At 47.4% G+C, this 27,716-nt stretch overlaps 1 protein-coding gene across 4 annotated transcripts in view; it reads right to left on the bottom strand.

Moving 5' to 3' along the window:
* Window positions 1-10,912: 10,912 nt before the first annotated feature.
* Window positions 10,913-27,716, bottom strand: part of GPM6B (glycoprotein M6B) — a 160,304-nt gene continuing 143,500 nt past the window's right edge. For 3 of the 4 annotated variants that reach the window (XM_087860141.1, XM_045800680.2, XM_087860140.1), the window contains 5 exons: window positions 26,257-26,413; window positions 19,297-19,468; window positions 17,469-17,542; window positions 16,461-16,526; window positions 13,584-15,078 (listed from right to left, as the gene is read on the bottom strand). In XM_087860141.1, the coding sequence (XP_087716267.1) occupies window positions 14,998-15,078; window positions 16,461-16,526; window positions 17,469-17,542; window positions 19,297-19,468; window positions 26,257-26,413 (550 nt within the window). In that variant the 3' untranslated portion in view covers window positions 13,584-14,997. Of the gene's footprint in view, window positions 15,079-16,460; window positions 16,527-17,468; window positions 17,543-19,296; window positions 19,469-26,256; window positions 26,414-27,716 lie in introns of all 4 variants that reach the window. The other variant, XM_087860142.1, reaches the window with a different exon arrangement.

Raw genomic sequence — 27,716 nt, 5'->3', positions numbered from 1 at the left:
GTGCCCTCCTTAATGCCCATCACCCATTTAGCCCATCCCCCTACCCACCTCCCCTCTAGCAACCCTCAGTTTGTTCTCTACAGTTAAGAGTCCTACAGTTTGCCTCCTTCTCTGTTTTTTATCTTCCTTTTCCTTCCCTTCCCCTATGTTCATCTGTTTTGTTTCTTAAATTCCACATATGAGTGAAATCATATGGTATTTGTCTTTCTCTGACTGGCTTATTTCGCTTAGCATGATACACTCTAGTTCCATCCGTGCCATTGCAAATGGCAAGATTTCATTCTTTTTGATGGCTAAGTAATATTCCATTGTATATACATACCACAGTTTATTTTTTAAGATGGGGGGTGGGAGAGGGACTCTTAAGCAGGTCCCATACCCAGCATGGAGCCCAACACAGGGCTCCATCTCTTGACCCTGAGATCATGACCTGAGCTGAAATCAAGAGTCGGACACTTAACCAACTGAGCCACCCTGGTGCCCCCATATACCACATCTTTTTTGTCCATTCATTGGTCGATGGACATCTGGGCCCTTTCCATAATTTGGCTATTGTTGATAGTGCTGTTATAAACATTGGGGTGCATGTGCCCTTTTGAATCAGCATTTTTGAATCCTTTGGATGAATACCTTGTAGTGCAGTTGCTGAGTCATAGGGTAGCTCTGTTTTTAACTTTTTGAGGAAACTCCATACTGTTTTCTAGAGTGGCTGCACCAGTTTGCATTCCCACCAACAGTGCAAAAGTGGTCTGCATCCTCGCCATCATCTGTTTCCTGAGTTGTTAATTACAGCCATTCTGACAGGTGTGAGGTAGGACCTCGTTGCGGTTTCGATTTGCATTTCCCTGATGCTGAGGGGCGTGGAGCATCTTTTCATGTGTCTGTTGGCCATCCACGTGTCGTTTTTGGACAAATGTCTGTTCGTGTCTTCTGTCCATTTTTTATTTGGATTATTTGTTTTTTGGGTGTTGAGTTGTATCAGTTCTTTACATATTCTGCATACTAACATTTTATCACATATGTCATTTGCAAATATCTTCTCCCATTCTGTCAGTTGCCTTTTAGTGTTGTTGATTGTTTCCTTCACCTTGCAGAAGCTTTTTATCTTGGTGAGGTCCCAACAGTTCATTTTTGCTTTTGTTTCCCTTGCCTCCAGAGATGTGTCTAGTAAGAAGGTGCTACAGCTGAGGTCAAAGAGGTTGCTGCCTGTTTTCTCCTCTAGGATTTTGATGGTTTCCTGTCTCACATTTAGGACTTTCTGAATTTATTTTTGTGTATGGTGTAAGAAAGTGGTCCAGTTTCATTCTTCTGCATGTAGCTGTCCAATTTTCCCAACACCATTTGTTGAAGAGACTGTCTTTTTTCCCCTGGATATTCTTTCCTTCTTTGTCGAAGATTAGTTGACCATGTAGTTCTGGGTCCATTTCTGGGTTCTCTGTTCTGTTCCATGGATCCATGTGTCTGCTTTTGTGCCAGTACCATGCTGTCTTGATCACAGCTTTGCAATAGAGCTTGGAAGTCTGGGATCGTGATGCCTCCTGCTTTGTTTTGCTTTTTCAACATTAGTTGGCTATTCAGGGTCTATTCTGGTTGCATACAAATTTTAGGATTGTTTGTTATAGGTCTGTGAAAAACGCTGGTGTAATTTTGATCAGAATTGCTTTGAATGTGTAGATTGCTTTGGGTAGTATAGACATTTTAACAAAATTTGTTCTTCCAATCCATGAGCATGGAATGCTTTTCATCTGTTTGTATCACCTTCAATTTCTTTCATCAGTGGTCTATAGTTTTCAGTGTACAGATCTTTCACCTCTTTGGTTAGGTTTATTCCTAGGTATCTTATGGTTTTTGGTGTGATTGTAAATGGGATTGATTCCTTGATTTCTCTTTCCGCTGCTTTATTATTGGTGTACAGAAATGCAACAGATTTCTGCACATGGATTTTATATCCTGCGACTTTGCTGAATTCATATATGAGTTCTAGCAATTTTTTGGTGGAGTCTTTGGGGTTTTCTACATAGAATGTGATGTCATCTATGAAGAGTAAAGGCTTGACTTCTTCCTTGACCATTTGGATGCCTTTTGTTTCTTTTTGTTGTCTGGTTGCTGAGACTAGGACTTCTAGTACCATGTTGAATAACAGTGGTACATTATTGGTCTGTTCTTAGTAAGAAATTGTAAACAAAGTTTCTTTACTTTAAATGTAATCTGCCTGGGAAACAAAGATTCCGTGTTTTATCTTTTTCTTTGTGGAAGTCACTTTTTATTTTTTATTATTTTTTTCATTTTTTTCCCCAAATTTTTATTTAAATTCTAGTTAGTTAACATATAGTGTGATATTGGTTTCAGGAGTAGAATTCAGTGATTCATCACTTAATATATTCACACCCCGTACTCATCATCACAAGTGCCCCATTTAGTCCATCCCTCACCCTCTGTTTTATCTTGATCAGATCTTTGATTACTTAGAAAAGCTGAGTGTTGTCTCTTCAAAAAGAGTGACAGCTTTTGAAGCAGTGTGATCTATATTTATACTTGGAATCTTTTTGTCAGTCTGGGTAAGTAGACAATTAAGTATTGTTTTATAATTTTCTGTGTTCCAAAAATTACATGAAACTTTAAAAAATTCTGATATGTACTGCTACAGTGTTATCAATCATAATTTTAAAATGTATGTCACAGATAAAGAAGATGCAGTATATATATATATATAGACAAACACGTACACACACAATGGAATATTAGTCATCAAAAAATGAAATCTTGCCGTTTACAAGGACATGGGTGGAACTAGAAGGTATTATGCTAAGCAAAATAAGCTAATCAGAGAAAGACAATTACACGATTTCACTGATATGTGGAATTTAAGAAACAAAACAGGAGCATAGAGGAAGGGAGGGGAAAATAAAATAAGGTATGGTCAGAGAAGGGAGACAAACCATAAGAGACTCTTAACCATAGGAAACAAACTGAGGGCTGCCGGAGGGGAGAGGGTCAGGAAGATGCGGTAACAGGAGGATGGGCATTAAGGAGGACACGTGATGGAATGAGCACTGGGTGTTCGATACAACTGTGATGGATCACTGAACTCTACCTCTGAAACTAATACCCCGTATGTTAATTAATTGAATTTTTGAAAAATAGTAACTAATTTGTCAAATGCATTAGTAACTAGTTAATAAAATGTATGTCACAGCATGAACCATATTGACTTGTCAGTTGCATCACTGGTCTTTTCGGTATGTGTATGTGAGTGAACTCTTATCAGATCTTGTGGCCATTTTTAAGTCTTTGGTCATTTACAGTTATTGTTTTACTCTGATGCTTTTATGACAAATGTTTCTACAGAAGTGTTTCATCTTCAAAGAGATTCATGAAAAAGGAATTTGACAGGTGCTCTAGAATACAGGTTTTCGATTACTTTAAGATCATAACATTGAACTGGGTAAGAATTTCTAAAACTCTACTGGAAAACTGCTTTAATGTTTTGTTTTCCAGATTTGAAGGACCCTGCCCCCTTTTCCCCTTCTCTTAAGCTGTCTGTAACTTAAAATAATTTGGTACCAATGATTGAAGCATTTATCTTTTTTTCTTTACCTGATCCCTCCAGAATTCTGAAACTCGTATTAAATAGTCTTCTTTTCCGTGACAATATATTTGCGTAAGTTCAGTGAGAATCTGTTCTTTCTGTAGCAGGGTGTCCAGTACACCCAGCCCCCTGTGACCTTTGACCCACAGTTGCCTGTTTTGCAAAAGCCCAATCAAGTCCGCACGGAATAATCCCACTTCGGTAGGACAGGCTTGCATGGCGCACTGTTGGGAGATGAAAGCATCGTCATAATCTGCAGCCCAGAGATTTTGTCACTGGGAAAGACACCTCCAGAAGGATACTTCAGCCCCATGGAGAGGCCCTGTCAGGGACTGTTAACCACCGCTTGTGCTGCCAGCCATCAAGGAATATGCTCTGGATCCAGGTATCACAACTAAGCAAGTGCCAGACCCTGACTGGACACACACTGTCTGGTGACCTGAAAGTAAAGATTCCGGAAGTTGAAACGGATGAAGCTAAAGGAGACTGCTTTCCCACGGTGACCGACCAGGCCTGTATGCCTTTTTCTTGCTGTTGCTGCTTATTTAATTTCTTCCTCTCTTGTTCGGGAGGACAATGTTCTGATCCATGTTTCCCAATCTGTTGCAAAAACGGGAAACCTGTCTGACTGTCGAATCCATCCAGAAACAGATAGGTTCATTATGTCAGAGATCCCTTGGTCTTATGTGTCGCCAGTTGTCTTAGTCCCAAATGCCACTGTTGATTATACCCGCAAGTCTATGGGTGTTAGCTATCGGATTAGGCTATTTACAGCCAGGTGTTCTCACACCTTGTCTCAAACTTCCTCCAACCATAACTGTACTAGTTCAGCCCAGCACTTGCACCTTTGCCAATCGTATGACATTTGCACCCCCCACATTCTTTTCCCTATCTAAATACGATCCATTCCCCTGCAAGGGAGATGCGGATGGGCTAATTCCTCTTTGCAAGGCTTTCAGAAAAGACCCTTTCAGGATGGGATGGTACCTCACAGAATGTCGTGCCAATTCCTCTGATTCCTGCCTTGAAAAAGTCAATCGAGGGGGCGCGTGGGTGGCTCAGTGAAGTGTCTGCCTTCAGCTCAGGTCATGATCCCAGAGTCCTGGAATAGAGCCCCACGTCAGGCTCCCTGCTCAGTGGAGAGTCTGCTTCTCCCTCTCCCTCTGCCTCTCCCCCCATGGCTCATGCTCTCTCTCTCTCTCTCTCTCTCTCTCTCTCTCTCTCTGTTTCTTTTTCTGTCTCGGAGAACTCTGTACCCCACCTGGTTTCATTTTTGTCTGCAGTGGATGGCATTTCCCATGGGCAGTGTTTAGATAGCTGGCAAGTTGAAGGTCAGCCCTTATTGGGACATTTAACTGTCCCTGTCAACATCCATAAGAAGTCAGAAGCTTCCCCCATTAGCCCACCCCACTAAACCTCCATAGCCCCCTGAAATGGGACCTTCCAGGAGCCGTACACAGCTGCCACGGGTGGGCCTCTGTTGGGAGACCTAATATGCCCCACCGCCAAAGCAGCAGCCGTCCAGCAATGATCCCTTGACTCGTCGGGTGAAGTAGATCTGGACACACAGCCCTGGATTACCTACTTGGTGCACAAGGAGCTAATTGTGCAATCGCAGATACTCCCTGTTGCACATGGGGAGATGCTCTGGATCGGTAGAAATCCAATTACACAGAGTCAGGGAGCAAGCACAGTGGTTGTAGCAAGTTTTACCTGATTCTCCATGGTCCCTTGATCTGTTCAGTTGGCTACCTTCAGGCCTAGGGTCCTAGTTCAGAGCCATGATATAATTTGGAATTGTCATGCTACTTTTTTTTTTTTTTTAATTTTTATTAGAGAGCGAGTGCGAGCAGGGGGAGGGACAGAGAAGAGAGAGAATCTCAAGCAGACTCTGTGCTGAACATGGACCCCAATGCTGGGCTTAATCTCACGACCCCGAGATCGTGAGCTGAGCTGAAGTCAAGAGTTGGACACTTCTCTGGCTGAGCTTTTCCTCTTTTCTTCTCTTTTTCCATTTTTCTTTTTCTTGTTCCATTAATAATGATTAATTTTTTTATTTGTTTTCTATTATGATATGTTAGTCGCCATACAGTACGTCATTAGCTTTTGATGTAGTGTTCCATGATTCCTTGTGATTAATTTTTAATAAAAGTTTTACACACACACACAAAAAAAAGAGTTGGACACTTAACCGACCGAGCCACCCAGGCACCCCTGTCCTGCTACTTTCAATTCTACTCTATTATTTTAAGTTTTGTACCTGTGGCCTGCCAAACCTTTGTAGAAATGATGTACCCAACAAGGTGACACTGGCTCAGTGCCTTGAGCTGATCTCGTGTGTACAACCTTGACAAGATACAGCTTGTGGATGGGAAATGCCCGAGAGTTCTCCCTCCTAACCTTCTTGTTACTCAAATGGGGTCTTAAATGGTTTGTAACTGCTCTGTATTTTCCCTCTGATGTGGGACATGATAACCGGGAAAGGTTCTTCATGGCACCAAGGGACAAAAACAGTTAATACAGAGAACTCAACTCTTGATCAGTTATGCTTTTGGAGAAAGATCTTGATCAAAAGGGGGAAATGTGGAAATAAAGGGAAACTTGATTTAGAATGGAGTCCGAAAGCCCTGGAGGGGAAGCTGTCACACACACGAACTTTCTATCACAGCTTACTTCGTATTCCCAGGCAGGAAGAAGTTCACTTGGCTGCCTCAGCAGAAGGAAGGTTTTCTCCTTGCCCGGCGATTGCCACCCTGAACTCGGGCTTTCCTCCAAGAGACTGTTCAGAGCAGTCCCTCCTTTCCTCCTCCTTTTACCTCTGTAAGGTTCCTCTCCTTTGTTCTCTAGACTCTGCCTATGGTTTGCTATAGCTTGCGTGGCTCGAAGTGCAGTTCCTCTGCTATTCCTGAATAAACTCATTTTACTGGTAAAATAACTGGCTGTTTTATTTTTAAGGTGAACAGATGGAATGTTCTGTAAATGTCGATTCAGTCCATCTGGTCCAATGTGTTGTTGAAGTCCAGTGTTTCCTTATTGATTGATTTTCTGTCTGGATGATCTCAATTGTTGAAAAGGGGGTATTAAAATCCCCTGTTGTGATCATATTGCTAATTCTCCCTTGAGGTCTGTTAATACTTGCTTTATATATTTGTGTGCTCTGATGTTGGGTGCGTCAGTATTTACAAATGCTCTCTTTTTGGATGAATTTACCCTTTGATTCTGTGATGAACTTCTTTTGTCTCTCGTATTTGGCTTAAAGTCTATTTTGTCTGATGTATATATAGCTACCCCTACTTTGTTTTGGCTATTTGCATAGAATCTCTTTTTCTATCCCTTCACTTTCAGTCTGGCGTGTCCTTAAAGTGAGTGTTTTGTGAGCAGCGTATTTATGGATCTTGGTTTTTTATCCATTCAGCCACTTTGTCTTTTGATTGGGGGAATTGAGTCCATTTATATTTAAAGTAATTATTGATAGGTACAAAATTACTATCACCATATTGTTGTTTTCTGGTTGTTTTGCGATTCCTTTGTTTCTTTCTCTTCCTTTGTATTTTGATGATTTTCAGTAGTGGTATGCTTGGGGTCTCATTTTTTTTTAAGATTTTATTTATTGGACAGAGAGTACAAGCAGCAGGGGGAGCAGCAGGCAGAGGGAGAGGGAGAAGCAGGCTCCCCACTGAGCAGAGAACCAGACATGGGGCTCAATCCCAGGACCCTGGGATCATGACCGGAGCTGGAGGCAGACTTCTGATCAACTGAGCTGCCCAGGCACCCGTGGGTTTCATCTTTTGTGTATATACTACAGGTTTTTGCTTTGTGGTTACCATGGAGCTTACATATAAGGTATGTATAACAGTCTATTTTTTTAAAGATACATTTATTTGAGAGAGTGGGCAAGCAGGGGGGCGGGCAGAGGGAGAGGGAGGGAATCTCAAGCAGACTCCCTGCTGACCGCGGAGCCCAGTGCAGGGTTCAATCCCACGACCCTGAGATCATGACCTGAGCCAAAATAAAGAGTCAGACGCTTAACTGACTGAGCACCCACGTGCCCCTATGATAGTCTGTTTTAGGCTCATAACAACTTGTCTTTGAACATACACAAAAGCTCCACATTGTTCGATACTCATTAGCAAATTATTATATATTTTTAGTACTTTTGTCTTAGTCTTCACACTAGAGTTGTGATTTACCCGACACTGTTACAACATTAGAGTATTCTGAATTTAACTGTATGTTTACCTTTATGAGTGAGCTTTATACTTTGATAGGTTTTCCTGTTGCTAATTAGCATCTCTTCAGCTTTAGGAACTCCCTCTAACAGGCTGGTCTAGTGGTAATGAACTCCTTTAGCTCTTGCTTGTCTGGTAAATGCTCTCTCTCCTTCAGTTCTGAAGGACAACTTTGTGGGGGTGGTATTCCTGGTTGGCAGTTTTTTCTTACCAATTTAATAGACTATACCACTCTCTCTGGCCCTTCTGGCCTGCAAAGGTTTTGCTGACAAATCTGTTGGTAGTCCTGTGGTGTTTTCTTTGTATGTTACAAGGTTTTCTTCTCTTTTCTCTTTAAGATTTTATTTATTTGAGGGAGACAGAGAGAGAGAGTGAGAGAGAGCACAAGGCAGGGGGAAAGGCAGAGGGAGAAGCAGACTCCCCACTGAGCAAGGAGCCTGATGCAGGACTTGATCCCAGGACCCCGGGATCATGACCTGAGCCAAAGGCAGATGCTTCACCAACTGAGCCACTCAGACGCCCCTCTTTTCCTGCTTTAAGATTCTTTAACTTTGGACACTGCAATTATACTGTGTCTCTGTGTGCATTTCTTTAGATTGATACTTTTTGGAACTCTTCAGGCTTCCTGGCTCTCTGACAGGATGAATTCCACTGGCCCGTTTTCCAAGTTTGCTGATCCTTTCTTCTGTTTGTTCTAGTCTGCTGTTGATCCCTCTCCTGAATTTTTCAGTTCTTACTGTGTTCTTCAGCTGTATGATTTGATACTTATTTTCTCTTTGTTGGAATTTTCAGTTTGTTCATGTGTTGTTCTGACCTCCGTGAGCATCTGTATAACTGCTAATTTGAACTCTTGGGCAAGTCACCTATTTCTATTTCATTAAGGTCTTTTGCTGGAGTGTTACTCTTTTGTTTAGAACACGTTCCACCGTCTCTTATTTTGCTTCATTCTGTGTGTTGTTTTCTACCCCTTAAACAGCCACCTGTCCCAGGCGAGAGTGGTCTTGTGTAGGAAGTGAACTTGCTCAGTTTGGCTGGCCCAAGCGCTTGCTTGCTTTTTAAATTTTTGTGATTGTCTAAGACAACTTTTTTGTTCTTGGTGCTTCCTACTAGTTGAGTGTCAGGACTGCTTAGTGTTCCAGTGGGTAAGATCACGGCACATAGATGCAGTTTAATTAGAAGCCAGACTCTCAGCAGCTGGGAAAGTTATGCCTCTTTTTGGTATAAGCTGTGTGATGGGTGTTTTTCCCATCTTCCCTAGGCCGAGTTCCTCTGCACTTGGCTGAGGTATTTAGCCATGGCCAGGGAGGTGGGGGAGTTGGTGGTGTGTTTCTCCTGTGCCCATTAAAAACTTTTTTTTTTTTTGCTGCGGTCCCCTGGAGCTCCTGAAAGCAAGCAGCACTGGCTGTCAGAGCCTGGTGCTCGGGGGCTATGCTGGGTGGCAGCTACTAGAGCTGAGACACAATGTGTAGACCCCCTTCCGGGGAGACAGGGTGCTCTGGGGCAGGCTGGAGGGGCGCGGACAGGGGAGGCACCCCCTGGCTTCCCTGTTCTCTGGTGGCAAGAGCAGGCAGGCCCTAGAGGTGTGCTCAATGTAGAAGCTGGACTCCAAGACAACAGCTTTTAACATATGCAAACAGACCCTTGCTGGGGAAAGCTCAGGGGATAGTCCTCTAGGGCTGCCGAAGCGCCATTTCTTTGTTAGTCTCCTGTGTCTGGTCTCGTGGATACAAGCCCTGTTGGCTTTAAGAGGTGTTTTAGGGGCCCATCTCTCAGTCCTAAAAGTTGAGGTGCTAAACGTGGGGTCCAAACTGTTTTTCAGGGAGAACCTTGGAGTTGGCAGCTTCCAGCTGCTTGTGTGGCATCGTGTTGGGCTTGGGGTTTATGGTGAGGGCTTGGCTCAGCTTTTCCTGCCCATTTCAGTGTGTGTATTTTCTTGATTGCCAGATGCGGAAGAGTAGCTCAGCTAGTTGGATTTTTTTCAGAAAAAAAATCATCTGGGGCACCTGGGTGGCACAGCGGTTAAGCCTCTGCCTTCGGCTCAGGGCGTGATCCCGGCGTTGTGGGATCGAGCCCCACATCAGGCTCCTCCGCTATGAGCCTGCTTCTTCCTCTCCCACTCCCCCTGCTTGTGTTCCCGCTCTCGCTGGCTGTCTCTATCTATCTATCTCTGTCAAATAAATAAATAAAATCTTTAAAAAAAAATAATCATCTGGGTGTACTGGCACATTTGCTGTGTCCTGGGGAGGACTTCAGGGGTCTCCTGTGTCACCATCTTGGACCAGAACCCTTAGCGAACTTCTTAACACTTTTTGATGTGACTCAGTTTATCCCCACTTTGTATTTTCAAAGATCTTGTCTAAGTAACTCATTGCAAACCCCATAGCTTGGTGTTTGATAGCTTCATTTTTCAGTCAACTTAAATTCTTAATATTCCACATCAGGACAGATCCCATTTAAAGACATTTCTTATATACCTTTTCAGATGGCTACATCCTCTAGAAGGGATATGGATGCATGATGTGTCATGTGTGGAACCCCCCCCCCCGCCCACTTCCACGTGGACAAGACCCCCTGAACACATCTCTATTCACATCTTCCCCAGGTGGGTCAAGTTCTAATATCAAAAACAGTGAGGAAGGCTGGGGGACAGGTTGGAAAAAGGGTGTTCTTGGCCAAACCTGACTTAACTCTATTTTTGTTTCCTCAGAACTTTCTGTAGTTTTATTCATCCTAATACTTATTTTGAAATTTTGCACAAACATCTGAGAACAGATGTGCCCTGTACTGGCTAGAGAAAGATGTCATGCTTTAGGAGAAGAAACTACCAAAGGGAGGGTCTAAGTCTTCTAATAGTAGGACTATCCTAGCATTAAAAAGCCTTGAGAGGATTTTTTTCAAGGTTTTTATTGTGGGATCTTAAGTTGTCGTTTTTAAATGGACTTAAATTGTGACTTTATTTTCATCTCTTTACCAATTTAAAAAAAAGGTTTCACAAGGCAGAGTTGGAGAAACAGGAAGTTGCTACTCTGCCCTCTAGAGGGTCCTGTGCTCTGCGGCAGGGTCACTGTCAATTATTGAGAGACAGCATGTGATCTCATCTAGACAGATTTACACAGTTTATTACATAGCTTAAGAAACAACTGCACAAAATGCTACAAAACCAGAAGGTATTAGGTAGTATGACAGCATACTCGCTGGGGTCCTGATTGCCGACCGTGAAGGGCGAGGATCCGAGGTGGCACCTCTTTTAGAAACGACAGTGTCTCAGTAAGTGACACGAGCTGGTCCTTACTCAGAAAGTTCCGATGACGAACATCCAAGTGCGTAATCATGCTCACAGATAAGGAAACTGATAGTGAAACGAAATCCTGAGTAACAGACTTGGCTCTGCTGCTTTAGAGAGTAACTGTTACATCTGGAGCGCTTTTTCATTTTTTGTTAAGATCTAGATCTTTTCTACCTTGTTGTAAAGGAGCCAGTGGTACATGGACCCTTAGGAAGGTTCAACATTGTTTTTACTTTCCCCACACTTAAGCTTTGTGTTAATCCCATATGTATAATTGCTTTCATTTGTGGACGCTAGTCAGAAAATTTCTATACTCACAGCTGTAGGGATGGTGGTGGCACCCTCCTGTAAACACGATTTCCACACACCTGTGAAATCTCGGTAATGCGTACTAAAAATGACACCGTACTGCAGACAGAGAAAGATAGTATTTATGTATGGTAAAAAGGCAAGTGAGTGAAGCTATACGTTTATTGCATTACTCTTAGTACATCCACAACTATTTCCACCTAAATAGATCTTTAAAATAAGCATACACAAGTATTGACTATTATCTACAAATATTTATTGTAACACTTGAATAGAACTACAGGAAGCCCTTGGCACTGATAGAAAATATTGATTCACTGTTAGGTTACAAAAATTTATACATAGCAAAATTTAATGCTCTTTACATAAAAAATATTAGACTACTTAAACAAAACTTTCAAAAACTCCTGGTAAGAGCTACCAGAATTAGAAAAGTAAAATTAGGCTTGAGACACTGCCTGTTCTAGAACACTGGACTCTAACAGCACCTCCACTGCTGGAAAAAAATGTTTAAGTCTGTCATGCAACAGGAAAACAAAACAAGCTATTCTGGAACAACTGTTCTACACAGAAGAGAGCGTCTCCCAATTAAAAAAAAAAAAAGTCAAGATCCAAATAGGCATTTTTAGGCATTAACAACAACAAAAAGAATCCAAATGAAATATTATACTTGTTCAATTTTAATAGCATTTTGATAAAGGTATGCTTCCTTTCATTTTAGTACATTTCTGCACATGTATATGTTTTAAAATCCAGGAAACAGCCAAACCACAAGTTAATTCTTAACATGAATATACATAGTTAACCCTATATTATGCAGCCCCTTTTAAAAAGCACTGATGCACCCAACAGTTATAAGTATCATTTCATAAAGAACAACACAAAGGTTACCATCACTAACACCCAATACCTACAGTCACTCAATGTTCTGGAACACAATGAATTAGAAGGCAAGTTTCTTTTGAAAATGGCTTAAACTCAAGCAGGTGGGTTTTTTTTGTTTTTTGTTTTTTCTGCTGAACCTCGAACTTTTATTATTCCAGGAAAGATTTAAAAAATGAAATAAATACCAACCCTAATTTAAATTAAGTATTCAAGTCTATAAAAGGAGGAGGAGGTCTGTGGTCTATTTGTTTTAGGTTTTAGATAGTTGGTATGAAACTGTAAACTTGCTATTCAGACCACATAAAAATGGTTTAGAATGGTGGTCATTTTAATAAGGTAACACTTCTTAATTAGGAAAACCATTGGTGGAACCAAAGTCTATGAAGGATTTGGGGTCTCCTGTGTAAAATAAGTTCTTAGAAATTTAAAACAAATACTCATTAAGGCAGAGCTGACATTTATTTATTTCCCAGGAAGAATGATGACAACTGGGCCATTTTATTAAAGGAAATCTATTATAAAATTGATTTTAGAAAGCTTGTCAAGGAGTCAGAACCCAGCTTCTTCAGTGGCAAGTGTAGCAGAATTATAGTAGCTCCTTTTAGCATTACTGAAAAATAGATTTCTGATTGGATCCGGAGATTAATGTGGCCTGGACTTAAGGGTTAGGGAAGGCAGCTAATTTAAAAAAAGTCCATTGTTACGAATCACATTGTCTTTGAGCCAAAGTTATAATAAATGTCAGCTGTCAGAAATGGAACTCCCCCTCCCCCCAATTCCATTTTATTCCCTATATAGGTAAAGTGACTGGAGGACAGATGGCGTATGTGAATTGATGGTCACGTTCCTTGATGCCAGCACAGCCTTGGTCCCTCTCAAGGAACAGGCCATATTCCCATCGCCTCTCCTGGTGGGATCACTCTACCGATAAAACTGAACGTGCCACCAATTTCAGAAAGATCAACCATCATTTTGTCAAAGTGTTGCCTTTTAAAATGGCTAACATGAAACCTCCAATATCTGCTGTAAAGAAAAGGACTGACAGTGAAGTGTTTAGGTTGTTTGCTGGGGACACATCTGCACTGCAGAGCAGCCGTCTCGTGAGTGGGCAGAGCTGTCACTTCGTCGGCCGTAACACTCTGGCAAACATTTATGTGTAAGAATTGAGTTGTTCTTTTGACCGAGACTGGATATCTTGCAGTTCCTGTTCTTCCTTTGCTTTGATATCCTGGTAAGCCTGCATTTTGCTTGCATCCTTTAAGTAAGCCCAGTTAGAAGACAGTATCATGAGGAAGTGGATCTGGAAAAGAAGGGTGAGCGTGATGGCTAGTGAGCATGTCAGAAGGCAAAGCAAGCTGCTAGGCAGACTACACGGTCTTTGCTGTCAAAAGGGAGAGGGTTATTCTGTTATTATACTCCTTCTGCTGTCAGAGCCATCAGATTCTGGAAGCAGCTCTACTACTATACTTAAGAGTAGAAGGCTGAAGAAGAGTTAGTATACAGACACAGTGAACTGAAAAAAATGGCCAAAGTTACTGTTAAGAAAAAGCAAACATGAAATAGGAGAAGGTGTTGTTTTTCTTTTTCTTACCATTCTGGGAGTAATTTTAACAAGTGATGTAGACGTTCGGAAACCCCTCGTGTGCTTATTTTAAAATCAGTGCGGTACGCAAAGAGCTTGCCTCTCTATGGATAAAAATCCACTCCCCGAAGGCCTACAAGCGCATGATACTTAGTTTGAGTAACTCATAAACTACACAGTTAACACGGGAAAGTTAAGTGAATGTCACGAGCAAAACGAAGCCGTCTAAGCAAAGCCTGCAGTGTGTGAGCGTGTTAGTGCGGGTCACAGAGGTGCAAATCCTTCTTCTGTACAGTGGAGGTGGCCAACACTTCTTGCCCGCTCCTTTGCCTCATCTTTCCTGCAAAATCTACGTCTCCGGTTCCTCATATTTCCTTTCCAACATATTTAAGACTTTCGGATCCAGGCACAATTTCTCTTCCCCTCAGAATCTGACCTGCGGTGTGAGACCTGGCTCTGAGGAATCAGGGGCTCCGCACCAAAACGCAACAACGCAAGGTCACTGAGGGTGCGGAGAGAACACCCCCCCCCCCCACGTACAGATCCTGCTCTCACAGAAAATAACGGGGTGCCCTCTATTTTTCTTCACACTGTCCTCTAGAGCTGGTGGGCTAATTGGAGGGGCTTGTATTTGGTAGTGAGCCATGTAATCAAAAAAAAACTTCTAGTCAAATTTAAAATATGTTTGGCTTTTTTCGAGAGTCTAAGAAAACAAAAAATCCAGATGAAAACGCATCTGTCTGCCATCTCCTCTCCAGCACTGGTATTGGTTATCAAGCAAGCGACAATAACGGACAAGGCGGGTATTACAAAGTTTTAACACTTCATTTAGAGATACTGCTCAGAGTTCAAGAGTACTATTTTTTAACGGATGCTGACCCACGGCAGTACATAACTGAATCCTTCTCACAACGTGGAAGTAGCCAGATCTCATTTTGTAATGCACTCAAGGTAAGTCAGCTTATTAATCTACGATGCGAAATGAGCGGACTAGAGCTATTTACAAATTACTGTCACCAAACTGCAGCAACCTAGACTCGGCTTTAGTCTGGGGCGTCAGGGAGATTTCAGGCTGCGGAGGAGCGCTCCCTACAGCTCCTTGTTGGCCTTAAGCAATTTAGAATTTAGTGCAGCAATCTTCCCGACTCTTAAACTTCAAGACGGCATAGTTATAGGTAGTAGCCATCATGTAGATCAGCTGGGGGAAGAGAACAGAACACGACAGTAAGATACAGGCAGTCAGGGCCGGTGCCCGCTCAGGACCCACGCGGTGGCTGCTTTCCCATCGCCCAGAAGGGTCTCCTACGTCGCACACAAACTTCCTCTCGCTTCACACACACACTGCTAGTCGGGGCCTCTGCCCTCAGGCCGTTTATTAAGAAGAGTTGGAGGTGTTGAAAGAATAAGAGTGCTGGGGCAGCAGCCTGAGCCTCGAAGCTTGAGGCCCCGTGTTCCCCGGTCTTCCCCAGCCTGCCTCCTCGGCAGCACTCAGTCCTCTGCCTGCCCGTCGCTCAGCAAGAGCACAGGTCGCCGCCGGGATGGAGCAGGCCCTCCTTTGCAGGGGCTAGAAAGGAAGGACTCCTTTCCCAGCACATGCCATTTCCCGCTGGGTCTACCAATCCTAGGTTTCTGGAAATCCCAAACCGAGCCCTCCCGACTTGCCGCTGTCCATGCGGGAGGCACACCCACAGAACCCTGGGGCTGTTTACGGTTGCTCCTCATTCACCCGTTTCCCTCCATCCACGCATCACAGCTCATGGCACGGTCATGGTCACCGGTGGACACGCAGAGTGAGGCTAAGCTTCAGTCTCCCAGCTATGGTCGACCAAGGCATCACGCTGCTTGCTTGTCTCAGACTGTGACCAAGCAGCCTTGTTGCGGTCTAGTTTGTGCTAGGTGGTTTTTGCAGTTTTGTGATTTTGCTCTTTACATGTCCTAACCGTAGTGCTGAATGAAAAGCTCTTGCCAGTCTCTGGAGAGCAAGAAGGCTCAGAGGGGCCACGGAGCTTCATTCAGGTACGAGCTGTTCGATGTTAATATAGCCGGGGTCTATACGAAATAAGACGTCTTTGAATAGAACCACATTTGACAAAAATGTTGTGACCAGGAACTGGCAGGAAATGAACCCTGTGTTTCCCCTGAGAAACAGTGGCTCAGTGTTTGAGGAGACTTTATAGAACAAGGTCAACCTACAGGTATGTAGGTTATGTAGATATTTCCAGTTGGAAATTAAGATTCTTGGCAAAGAAATGGGTAATGCGTCACATGAATATCTGTGACTGAAGAAGTCCTGCAAGTCAGGGCTAAATCGGCACCTCTGCGCCAGGGCAGGCCCGGGTAGTGGGCAGCCCGGCTTTTGCTACCCTCTCTCCTTCCAACAGCATCCAGATTCCACTACCCGTACTCCGGGCCTGGACAGGCAACAAGGACTGCCCGCACTCTAGCCCTGGGCCAAGTTTCCACCAGCGAAGTGGAACCAAGGCTGCGTCCTGGAGGTGTGTTGCTGGAAGGCCGATCGGGCATCAGAGCCTGGAGCGTGGGGAGCCACGCTAGGCCGGGCCTGGGGCCGCTGTTACTCACCAGCGCAATCACGGTGGCGCCAGCTCCGGCACAGGCCACGATGAACAGGTGATAGGACATGTAGAACTAGGAGAGAACAGGGCACCACGTGAGCACTGGAGGGGGAAGGACCGGGCCTCCACCTGTTCTTTCTCAAGAGCTGCTTTCCTGCCAGTGCGCACTCCCTGGCTGCCCAGTGCCATCACCTGATTGGGGGGGGGGTGGTTTCTAAGGCTTTCTGATCCCTGGGCTGTACCCTAGACCAATTACATCTCAGGAGCTGGGGGCTGGGCCTCCGCCATGAGTATAATTCGATCACTGTGTGTGCTGCCACTGTTGGGAGCCCCTGCTTGGAACCGGGCCCTCCCTGGTATGGATATCCATACCGGCTAACGATGGAGGCAGGGGACTGATTATTTCAGTAACTCACTGCTTTCCCAAAGCATGCTAGGATTCTCTTAAGCATGCAAGCTCCCACTGGTGCACTTATGACTGTTCGTAAAAGAACATTCTTTCTTAAACAAATGCCTAAAAAATATTCAAAGGTCTGATTTTAAACTATACTGCCAGTTATAAGTGAATGAGAAATAGTGAAGCGGTGATCAACCATGACTAGTTTTAGAGAAATTGGGCTTTAAATTCAAGGGGCTCTTTTCTATGAAAATTAATTTGTGTTTGTTCTGTGATAAATGTCCTACTTTGAAAATATTTATGAAGGTGAAAGAGAAGAATCTACATGTATTTTCAGATGGATGAGATTAGGATCACTCTCAAATTATTGCCCAAAGAGCTCTGTGAGTCCTAAGGATCCTCACTGAACTGGCTTGGCCATGCGAAAGGGGCATTTTCTAGGTCAAAAATGGGCGAATTAGGGGTGAAGACAGACCATTTCATCTTAAAAAGTCTGCAAAGAAAAGCTTTCCTTACTAGCATTTGCACCATCTCCTGCTCTTTCTACCTACGAGGGCCCTTTCCTCAGGCTGCTTGGCCAAGGGACTGAGTCCAGGCCCTGACAGAAGAAGGGTTTACCTCATTGGTGTTGCAGATGTTCTCGAGGGCAGAACCACAGATTTTCCCAGGGAAAGCATTCCAAGGAATGATACCTGTGAAGTGAATCCCAACAGAATGTTAATTATTAGTTAGCACCCCCCCCCCCCCGCAGTGCCCCGTGCTCTCGCTGGTCCTCATCAACACTTCACAGCTCTGCCCTCTGTGGACCAGGCTGTTTAGAGTCAATAAGAAGTCCTCCTTGGACAGCAGGGCAAGGGCAAAGTCAGCTAGTCCATAAGAACCTTAAAACCTGAATTGTTTTCCCTACTAATTGTGTTTGCTTTAGTTGACCTCATATTTATAAAAACTGATTTTCAAACTGGTTAAACAGTTGTAGGACAAACCCCCTCATACAGCATTTCCTGGGTCCATGGACTTCCTACTAAAGTCCCGAAATTGAGAGTCTATACTCAAAGTTTATGTAATTTGGATTTTGTAGGTTTTTTATGTTCATTTTCATCGAGATTGTAAATCCAATTGGAAATTCTAAAAAGGGAAACACTGTGGAGCCCCCCCCCCCCGTGTCTCCCACTGGAACCCTGACTCCTCACTGCCACGCCATGGCCCACCAGGTTGCTGTTCCCTGTGCCACCGTGTGGTAGGTGTGTTTTCAAATATTAAACCCAGCTCAAGTTATTCTTCTCCCAGGAGGTAGGGAAGGATTTCTCTAAAAAGTCCCTTACCCCTTCCATCCTTGCCCTGGGCCAAGAGATGCTTTAGGAGAATGGGAAATGACAAGGCCCCACACTTTCAGTGATTTCAAATATAGAAGACTTAAAAATAAGATCACTGATGGCCAGAAGTGTTTAGTGAAAATATTTAAGGAAATGATATACATCTAGACATTTACAGATACTTTAAAAAATCATCTTTACGCTCTGTTTTCAAACCATCAAGACGACCAGAGTGGCTGAACCTTGGTCATTCTGAGAAAACAGTACTGCAATGGGCAGTTCTGGGCAAGTTTCTCATTATGTTGTAAGAGAAGATGTTGAAGCCAAGCCCCATGGGAAAAACAAGCAGCACGAATGAAACAATCCTCTCTCCCGAGAAATCTTGTCTTTAATTTTAATGAAAAGTTCTTTTTCCCCTCCTGCCTCGCTGTTTCTGCCAGGAACAGGATTCCCTAGCATCTTGGCGAGAAGCACTCATTAAACTCCTTACTTAGGAGGCTGCCTCTCAATTTAATTGACAGGAGGAGCAATGGCCCCTTCTGGGGCTTGTCAAAATGACCCAGCCTTAGCTGCCTATGGCGAGTATCCCATTCATTAGAAAACAGGCTTGAACGAGTTTCCTAACAGCCGGCTTTTATAGAGTTCAGTCTGATGACTTTAAAATATGTCTGGATTTTGTTGTGTTTTCCAGGACAGATGAAGTTCAAGCAGTTGATCATTTTAAAAGACCGGATTTAAAGATTGGGATGTGGAAATTAATTGGACTACAGTGTATACACAATATTTTGGATAAAGAGTTGAATGGTACAAAACTGAAAGTGGGAAAAAAAAAAGGTCTGTAATCTTTTGATGTCCAGAAGTCTGATTATAATGCACTGCTACTTATTAATACAGTTCAAAAAGTTTCCTTTACTACATACTTGAAAATACAACAAAAATTTGCATTACAACTAAGAGCCTGAGTGATGTTTCCCTCCAGAACACAGAGCATATATTAAGAGTATGTGCTGTTCCAACAGAAGAACGTATGACACCGATCACGGTGAGTAACAAAGCCACCCGTGTAATCACTGAGGTCCAGCCACCTGCACGAGAGGCTAGAGGTTCGTCGGGGAAACGGAAGGAGACGGTACCGTATTGTCGGATATCCACGCAGATCTGCTCCACGGCGGCTGTGCCGTTGGTCTGGGGTGACTTGATGACCTCACAGGTTGACCAGATGTTGTAGAACATAAACACGGGCACCGCGGAGAAACCAAACACGCCCAGCCAGGCCACTCCCAGCACGTAGGTGAGGAACACGAACTGAGCCGAAAAGGAGGAGGAGAAAGAAGCGTCATGGCGGGGGGCGGTGTGCATCACTGGGGAGGAGATGCTGACACAGCTCTGGCTGGATACCGAGCCTGTGGGGTGCGTTCCCAGCACCGCCTGGGCCACCGGAGCGACGGGCAGAGTGACAAGGGAGAGGAGAAGCGAGGGCTGGGCCAGGGCGGTCGTGCTCTCCAGAGCTAGACGATGGAGAATGCGACTGCCCAAAGCCACTTCAGGGACTCTGTGCGGCTCCCTCTCTCAGTGAACAAGGCCACGAGCCGGTTCCCCAAGCGCTGATCTCCTTCGTCCAAGGTTGCAGAGCAAACTCGTCATGGCTGCCTACCTGCCGCTCTTCCCCATACTTACCGTGCGAGAGCCTCAGGCTGTTTTCACAGGCCCCTGAACTCTAAGTTCCTAGCAGTTTCTCACAAATTGCCTTTCTTTTATACAGCGGGGAGGAGTATGGTTACAAGTGCTCCTGGAAGCCCTTTCTCAAAAGGAACTTCCCTAGTTTCACAATCCCGTGAAATCACTAAAAGTATTAGGTAGTAGTTTAAAATAGCCCTGAACACATGCTTAAGGCATAGTGTCAGATAAAAATTCCCACTTCCCTCTCGTTTCTTTCATCTAGAAGATTCACAGCGGCTCTGTACGCACAGCAGATGTTCATCCTGTTCCCTCACACGTCACCGTGGACAGTTTCAGGAAAAATATAATCCTAGGACTTCGCTTTACTTCTAACCTGCCTTGACTACCAGTTTTCAGAGAATGTTGAAAGGCTGTTCCAAAAACATCATGTCACGGTATTCATATTTCCAGAACGTGTACCCACAGAGCTTGTGGGCGATGCTTTGGAATTCTAATTTGGCTTTTGTTTTTTTCAGGCGATGCCGAAGACCTGCGGACTCGGTCTCACTTTCCATTCTCACTTTCCATACTGCTAGAACGAGCTGGAGGATCTCAGGTCAGCCTGCGGGACAGGCTCACACAGGCCACCTCCTGCTGGTCCCCAGAGCCCACCCCCCCAAACTGCAGAAGTAAGTCGCTTTTGCTTTTATTCAAGGCCATTTAGACTTAACAGAAGCATTTGCATTTCTAAAGATACTCAAAGAAGTGGATTTCAGCTGTTTCACACTCCCTGTTGCCCCTGTGCTTATGGGTGGGCTACTCCAGACTAGGCTTCTTTTTCTGGCCCACCCTTCAAAAGAATCCTTTCTTTTTAATACCACCACAAAGACTTGAACATTGCCTTCCAGCGGTCCTCAGGGCTCCACTGGGCAGGCCAGGACCCCCGTGGAGAGCGCCCCCTGCGGACCATTAGGCCTTCACGTGCACTTCCTGAGGGCCCTCCCCCGCAGCAGCTTTGCTATTCAGGGTGGGCAGAGCTCATGGAGCTTTCTGTCCGGAGCGTGTCTGCCCCAGCTGTCATCAGGCCTCCCGGTCACCTCCGACTTCCTAACATGCTTCAAGGCAGGTCTGTTCAATGATCCCCTTGAAGGTACAGTCATACCTCTGAGATACTGCAGTTTGGTTCCAGACCCTCACAATTGAGTCGAATTAATTTTGGGGTTTCCCAAAGTTCTATTTATACTGTAGTCTGTTAGGTGTGCAATAGCATTAGGCCTGGAAAAGACAAGGTACCGACCTTAAAGCAAGCATACTTTATTGCTAAAAAATGCTAACCCTCATCTGAGCTTTGAGTGAGTCAGTCTTCTTGCTGGTGGAAGGCCTTTGATGTTGGCTGCTGGCTGATCAACAATGAAGTTTGTTGCATCGGATGACTCTTCCTTTCACTCAGGATTTCTCTGCAGCATGCCGTGCTGTTCCATAGCGTTTTACCCACAGAACGTCTTTCAGAATTGGACTTACTCCGCTCCAGTGCTGCTGCTGCTTGCTTTATCACTAAGCCCTTTTAGTCGTCAGCTGCTAGCAAGATAGTCAGCCTGCCCTTTGAAACTTTGCAGCCAGACCTTGACTTCTCCTCTCCAGCTATGAAAGTCCTAGGGGGCATCTTCTTCCAGTAGAAGGCTGTTTCACCTACGTGCAAAATCTGTTGTCTGCCATAGGCGCCTGAACCGGATCTTCTGGGTCACGTGCTGCAGCTTCTCCATCAGCACGTGCTGCTTCGCCTTGCACTCTGATGTTACGGAGTCGGCTTCTTTCCTTAAACCCCATGAACCAACCTCTGTTAGCTTCAGACTTTCCTTCTGCAGCTTCCTCACCGCCCTCAGCCTTTACAGAACTGAAGAGAGTTAGGGCCTTGCTCTGCCTTAGGCTTTGACTTAAAGGAATGTTCCAGCTGGTTTGCCCTTCTGTCCAGAGCACTACAACTGTCTCTTATCGCTTGTGTGTTCACCGGACTAACACCTTTCATTTCCTTTAAGAACTTTCCTTTGCATTCATTCCTTGGCTGTCGGGCACAAGAGGCCTAGCTTTTGGCCTCTCTGGCTTCTCGACCTACCTTCCTCACGAAGCTTGGTCATTTCTAGCTTTTGGTTGAAAGCGAGAGATGTGTGACTCTTCTTTCCCTTTGAACACTTAGAGGCCATTGTAGGGTTAGTAATTGGCCTGAGTTCAATACTTTCGTGTCTCAGGGAATAGGGAGGCCCGAGGCAGAAAGACAGGGGAATGGCCAGTCCGTGGAGCAGAAGGAATAGAAGCAACACGTGTTAAGTGCCATCTCACACGCGCGCAGTTTGGGGCACCCCGAAGCACTGCCGAGAGCAGCTCAAAGATCACCACGACAAACAGGATACCGAGAAGGTCTGAAATAGTGTAAGAATTGCCAAAATGTGACAGACGCAAAACGGGCAAATACTTCGGGAAGAATGGCGCTGACCGACCTGCCGGGCCCAGGGTCGCCGCAGCCCTTCCGTGTGCCGACAGCACACCAGCCGTGAAGTCCAGTAAAGCGAGGCAGGCCTGTATGAGGCCAACCGTGTTCAAGGTACCCAGGGTGGCTTTTCAGCTTTTTTGGAACAGAGCTTTTCTTCAATAAAATTGAACATGTAAAAGAGGTAAAAGGCGGGGGGTGGGGGGGGCTTCGAGCCTGACCTGTGGGGCCAGAAGCTCCCGTGCACACTCGCGCCACGTCCACAAGAACCGCTCCGAGCACAGGCCCAGGTGCTCCCCCTCCCAGCCACCCGGCCCAAGCTCCTGGCACTCTCCACTATCCCATTTAACACCTGCTATGAGGTAAACTGAGGCACATTACAATTTTTCATGAACTGTGAAGATGGATTTGGCATACACCCATTTCAGTGGGGCAGCACCAGTGTGAAAGTAGGTCGAGGGGCCCCGATGCCACGAGCTCGGGGAGAGGTGTCGTTAGAGCGGATGCGGAAGCCAGGCTCGGACCCTATGGAACAGGCTGTAACTGCAGCCACTGTCTGGGGAAAGCCCGCGGGGCTGCTGAGGATCGCTGTTCTTAAGTTTCCTTTTCTGGGATTCTAGCGCCTTGACTCTGGCTTCGGTTTCGGTTTGCTTGCACAGGCTGTCAAGGGATTCAGGCCACCTCAGTCCCCCAGCCGCCTAGTTTAGTGACTTCACGAAGGCTCCGTCCCCAAAATGTTCAACACTAGGCAGATGGCCCTGGGTCTGGGACGAACTGGACCCCTTGAGGGGGGAAGTGGCCTGAGGTCCCCCCACACACCTACTTGCGACTGCTCTTTCCCCTAGGCTCCTTTTTTTTCCTCCTACAGTTGCTTCCTCCCCCAAATTAAGCACTCCCCCAAGTTGTAGTCACATCTTTTTTTTTTAAATCACAGCTTGATCGAGATAAAGCTCGTCCTATGAGTTCCAAACTCACTTACTCCCTTGTTCTGTGGATTTCACCTGAAAAAGCCAAATTGAAATGACAATCCAATAGGGGCTGTGGAATTGGAGGGGTTCCCATCACCCAAGAACTGAACGGTTTAACAAGGGAGTGGGGGGCCTCCCTGCTGTAGGTAGTTTTAGGAGCACAGTGTCTGTCCCGCCAGTGCCACTCCGGAGGGGACGTGCCCGGGGGCGTACCGTGTGCACCCTTACGTGCATGGACGGGGACGCACGCACGTTTTCCTTCCAGCATGTAAGCGCACATGAGGCACACAGGCCCTGCAGGGACCCTGCCGAGACCGAAACCCGACCGCAGCATTCTGAAGTCCCACTCAGGGGAGCCCACACCGCTCTGTGCATGGACGCCCACCGGGGGGCGCCGTCTCCCCGGGCTGATGCCGACCAGGACCGCAACACAGCAGCGCCCGGCCACAGTGCAAGACCTCGCTGATGTGAAAGAGTCCTAGGGCACAGAGAGGCCCCGGAGCAGAGAGGGCGGGAGGAGCAGAGTCCGGGGGGTGCAGCCAGGCGCCTGGCCCCCCGCAGGAGCCGTGTCCACACGGGCATCACGGCTGGCAGCCGTGGCGTCAGGAGGACCGTCACAGTTAGAGGCTGGTTGCAGTCGTGCCGTGGCCCAGCCCCTGACGGAGTACAAGATGAGCAGTGTGGTCGCCTGCTGGAGGGCAGAGCCCGGGCAGAACCAGAGGGGCTGCCAGAGAAATTTCCCGAGCTCACCAGGTCAGAGATGCCAGCCCCAGAGGAGCCACTTGCCGTCACCTGGGGGTTCAGATGACTGGGAGGTGGGCATTCATACGAAGAGCGACATGCAGATATCAAGTTATTTGCACCCTTGGGGGGGGCACGTCCTCGGCCCCTTCCTTGAAGCCCACGACAGTCCTTACATCTGTGGCTACTGCTCCTTTGTTCCCCCATGAAGGCTCGTTTTCTTGGGTCTTCCTGGTAGATGGTGCTGTGCGCCAGGGCTCTTCGCTCCACAAACCTCTGTGTCACCTTGTTCGTGCCCACCACGTGAACCGGGCTGTCATTTCCAGCCCGGGTGTTCCCAGAAACCCCAGCCCAGGTCTCTCAGTGACGCGCTATCTCCCCCGATGGCTACCCGTAACGGGATAACACTGAAAGCACACACAGCCGCCTTGACACACGCCAGCTCGCCCCCACTCAGACCATGGTCCCTGTTCTCTGCCCTGCTGCGGGCCTGGCTGCGATCTCCACCGTGCGCCACAGCCCTGCACCCGCCCCCCTCGGGCTGCCCTTCCCTCGCACCCGCCCTCCGTGCCACTCGGAGACTTTGTTCTCCTTCGGGTGTGGGATGCTAGCACTCCCTGTTCATCGTTGGCGCTTAGACTCCTAGGCTGGCACTCGAGGCCTTTCCTGATCTGGTCTCTATCCCCCTCCCAAGCAGCGTTGCTTCCATCCTGCTTCACTAGACCCTTCTGTTCCAGCTGGGGCACACCGCTGGCTCGCGGGACACCCCCCCCCCCCGTTTTCGGGGCCTCCACCCTGCTCTTGCTGGTTCCTCTTCTACCCGAGGCTGCCACAAAGCCCTCTCCTAGCGTGTGTGCGGCATCGGTGCCTCTCCGCCTGGGCCCCGCTGCGCTTGGCAGCCGTCTGCATTCTGTTCGCAGGCTATTAGCCAAACACTCTGAAACTTAGCAGGAGCCAAGGGCCAGACAGGGAAGCAGCGGGGACAGGGCATGTCAGCAGTTTCCTTTGGACCAAGGGTCCCTCCCGGGATGAGCAGCTGCCATGGACACATCCCCCCGGGACTAAGACAGTGCTGACCTTGAGCACCCTGCTGGGCGCTGTGTCCCAGGGCGCACGCCTGGACACACACACACACTGCAAACTGTGCGCCTTAAGCCAGACCGTATGTCCTTCCCCCAGCGGAAGCAGAGAGCTCCGTCCGGGCCCGGCACGCCGGGAGCCCGCGGCCCTGTGCTGAGGGCGTTGAGTCCCCCCAAGAGAGGGCCCAGAGCCTCCACCGGCCCCCCAGGGCTGTCCTCCCCTCACCGCTGGTGCTGCGCCCTCGACTCGCCGGCGGTCTTCTTCACACCTGACTACTCTGTCCAGTGCCAGATCCACACCGCCAGCCGCTGGGGAGACACCAGCGACGTGACAGTGCCGTTCCGAACGCCAGTGCGACGCATCCCACACCAGACTCCAGCCGCTCAACCCACCCCCGAGTTTCCTTCTGTGACGCGGCCCTCGGGAAGCATTTTTTCAAGGTCGGCACATGTCTGCCAAGGGCCAGCCAGGGAGGAGCGCAGGCCCTGCAGGCCGCGTGCCGTGCCTCAGCTCACGGTGGGGCTGCCTGCCCAGAAAGCTGTGGCCGCCCAGACACGTGGTTCATTCCGTTCCGTGTATAACCTTCCCCAACAAGTTAGGGACGCGAAACCGTTCTCGGCTCGTGGGCCGCACGGAAACAGATGGCAGGCCAGACTCAGCCCAAGGGCTGGAGTCGGCTACGAGCTTCTTGAGGGCAAGAGCCTGCGTTTTCATCTTCGCACACCCCCAGTGGCCAGCAAAATCCCCAGCTGGGTGCTTAGCAGAAAAAGCGCTTGGTACTTCCAGAAGGATGGTGACAATTTATGACAGTACAGAGTCTTTAGGGCCACAATCCGCATTCAAAGACAAATGCAAGGAGGTGCAGAGACAATACGGAAGTTACCTCCTTTCACAGTGACAACTTCCTATTTGAAAACCCTTCGGGGCCCTTATTGCCCGTATGTTAAGGGAAATGCCTAGTACTCCAGCCAGATGTTTTAATTTATTATCAATAAAAAGCAGGAGGTTTTTTTCATACTCCCAGCTCTAACACTCTGTGACAACATCGGTGTCATGGACCCTCCATCCATGCTCGACGATCTCCTAGCTTTTACCAAATACAGCAAACCAGCCAGATGCATGGCACCGGTTACATGTCAGACGCTCGGGTTCGTACTCACCATGCCACTGATGCATCGGCCACAGGCGGTGGTTTTAAACTCGCCGTGCAGCTCCTTCACTGCGCTCGTGGTGTAGAAGCCTTCCGCCAACAGAATGATCCCATACAAGAAGAAGAAGGACGCGATCCCGTAGATGACATACTGCATCAGCTGTATTCTGTGGGAAGGAGGACGAGATCCAGAAAAGTGACATTCACCATGTGGTGAAGAGAAGACATTTTCGGCCTCTGCAGGGAGGGCGTGGGGCTGAGCCATGTCCCGTGACCCTTCCCAGGCCGCGGATGGCTGCGGTGGGCTCACGGGGCATTCCGGGCAGGCGCCCCTGCCCGCCCTACAGCAACCTGGGCCTTTCTTCCGAGATCGAGACGGACCACGTTCTCGGGCCGGGGAGAAGTCTGCTCGGTCAGGGGCAGAGGCCCGCTTGTCATCTTTCCACACCCACCCGCATCCGGTGCCGTGAGCAGCCAGAGGCACGCAGAAGCGGAGTTCCCCGCCCAGGGCACGCGGTCGGGGCAGAGCCAGCATGGGAGCCCTGGCCGAAGGACGCCGTGGTCTCCCTCCCAAGCAGGCCTGGCGGTGACTGTTGCTCCGACGGAACCCCTCCGTTAGCACTCAGGGCTGCCTGACGGAGCTACGTTCTGCACGGGAAGCACAGGCACGGGGATCTTGTTAAGCTGCCTGTTCTTGGAAGTCATCAAGACCCTAGCCAGCGAGATCGGGGAACCCTGCCCAGGTTCAGTCGTGGTAGCTATCTCTGGGCCTTCCTGGCACAGTCGGCACTCAGCGAGGCCCTCGTCGTGGCCGATCTGCCTTAGAACCTCCCCCACCCCTGCGCAGTTCTTGGGGTGCCATTGCGAACAGATAAAAGAAGAATAAAACCCCCAAGGACTTCCATCATCGTTCCATTATTGTGCAAATAAAAATTCATTCAGGCCTTTTTCAGTCTGGGAGAGAAGTTTCTTACCAGCACTAGACACCTACATACTGTGAAACTCGGGGAGTCGGGGGAAGAGGGACAGCCCTGGAGGAAACGAAGGAAAGGGAATCCGTTGAGAATTCCAGAATGAGAAGGCAGAGATTCAGGGGTGAAGGCCTGAAATGTCCCCTTTTCTGCGTTGGAGGATGCCCTGGGATTTGTTCTGCAGGAGTAAGAGCACTGCTCGTGCAGACTTAGAGTTGGGGCAAGTCCTGCGCAGGGTCCCCGTCACTCCAGGGCCGGGCCTTCCCTGTGAGGACCCCGGGAGGCGTCTGCTGCCTGGGAACTCTGCACACTCGCCCCGCTGTGATCGTGGGCAGCATCTGTCCGTCGCCTTGCCACAGCCCCCACGTGCACGGCTACTGCGTGTGGTGTCCTACTGGTGCACCTCGCCGTCCCCAGGGGAGACCATGCCTTGGGCCCCAGACGCCCCCGGGGCCAAACACTCACTGCTTTCTCGGCCCTTTCCTTTCTCCTCTCTTGG

The sequence above is a fragment of the Ursus americanus genome, chromosome X, assembly GCF_024610735.1.
Source record: "Ursus americanus isolate L20-20 chromosome X, mUrsAme1.1.p, whole genome shotgun sequence".
In the NCBI taxonomy this organism is placed as follows: Eukaryota; Metazoa; Chordata; class Mammalia; order Carnivora; family Ursidae; genus Ursus; species Ursus americanus.
Note: the sequence above shows the minus strand (reverse complement) of the source record. Positions and strands in the feature narration are given on the sequence as shown.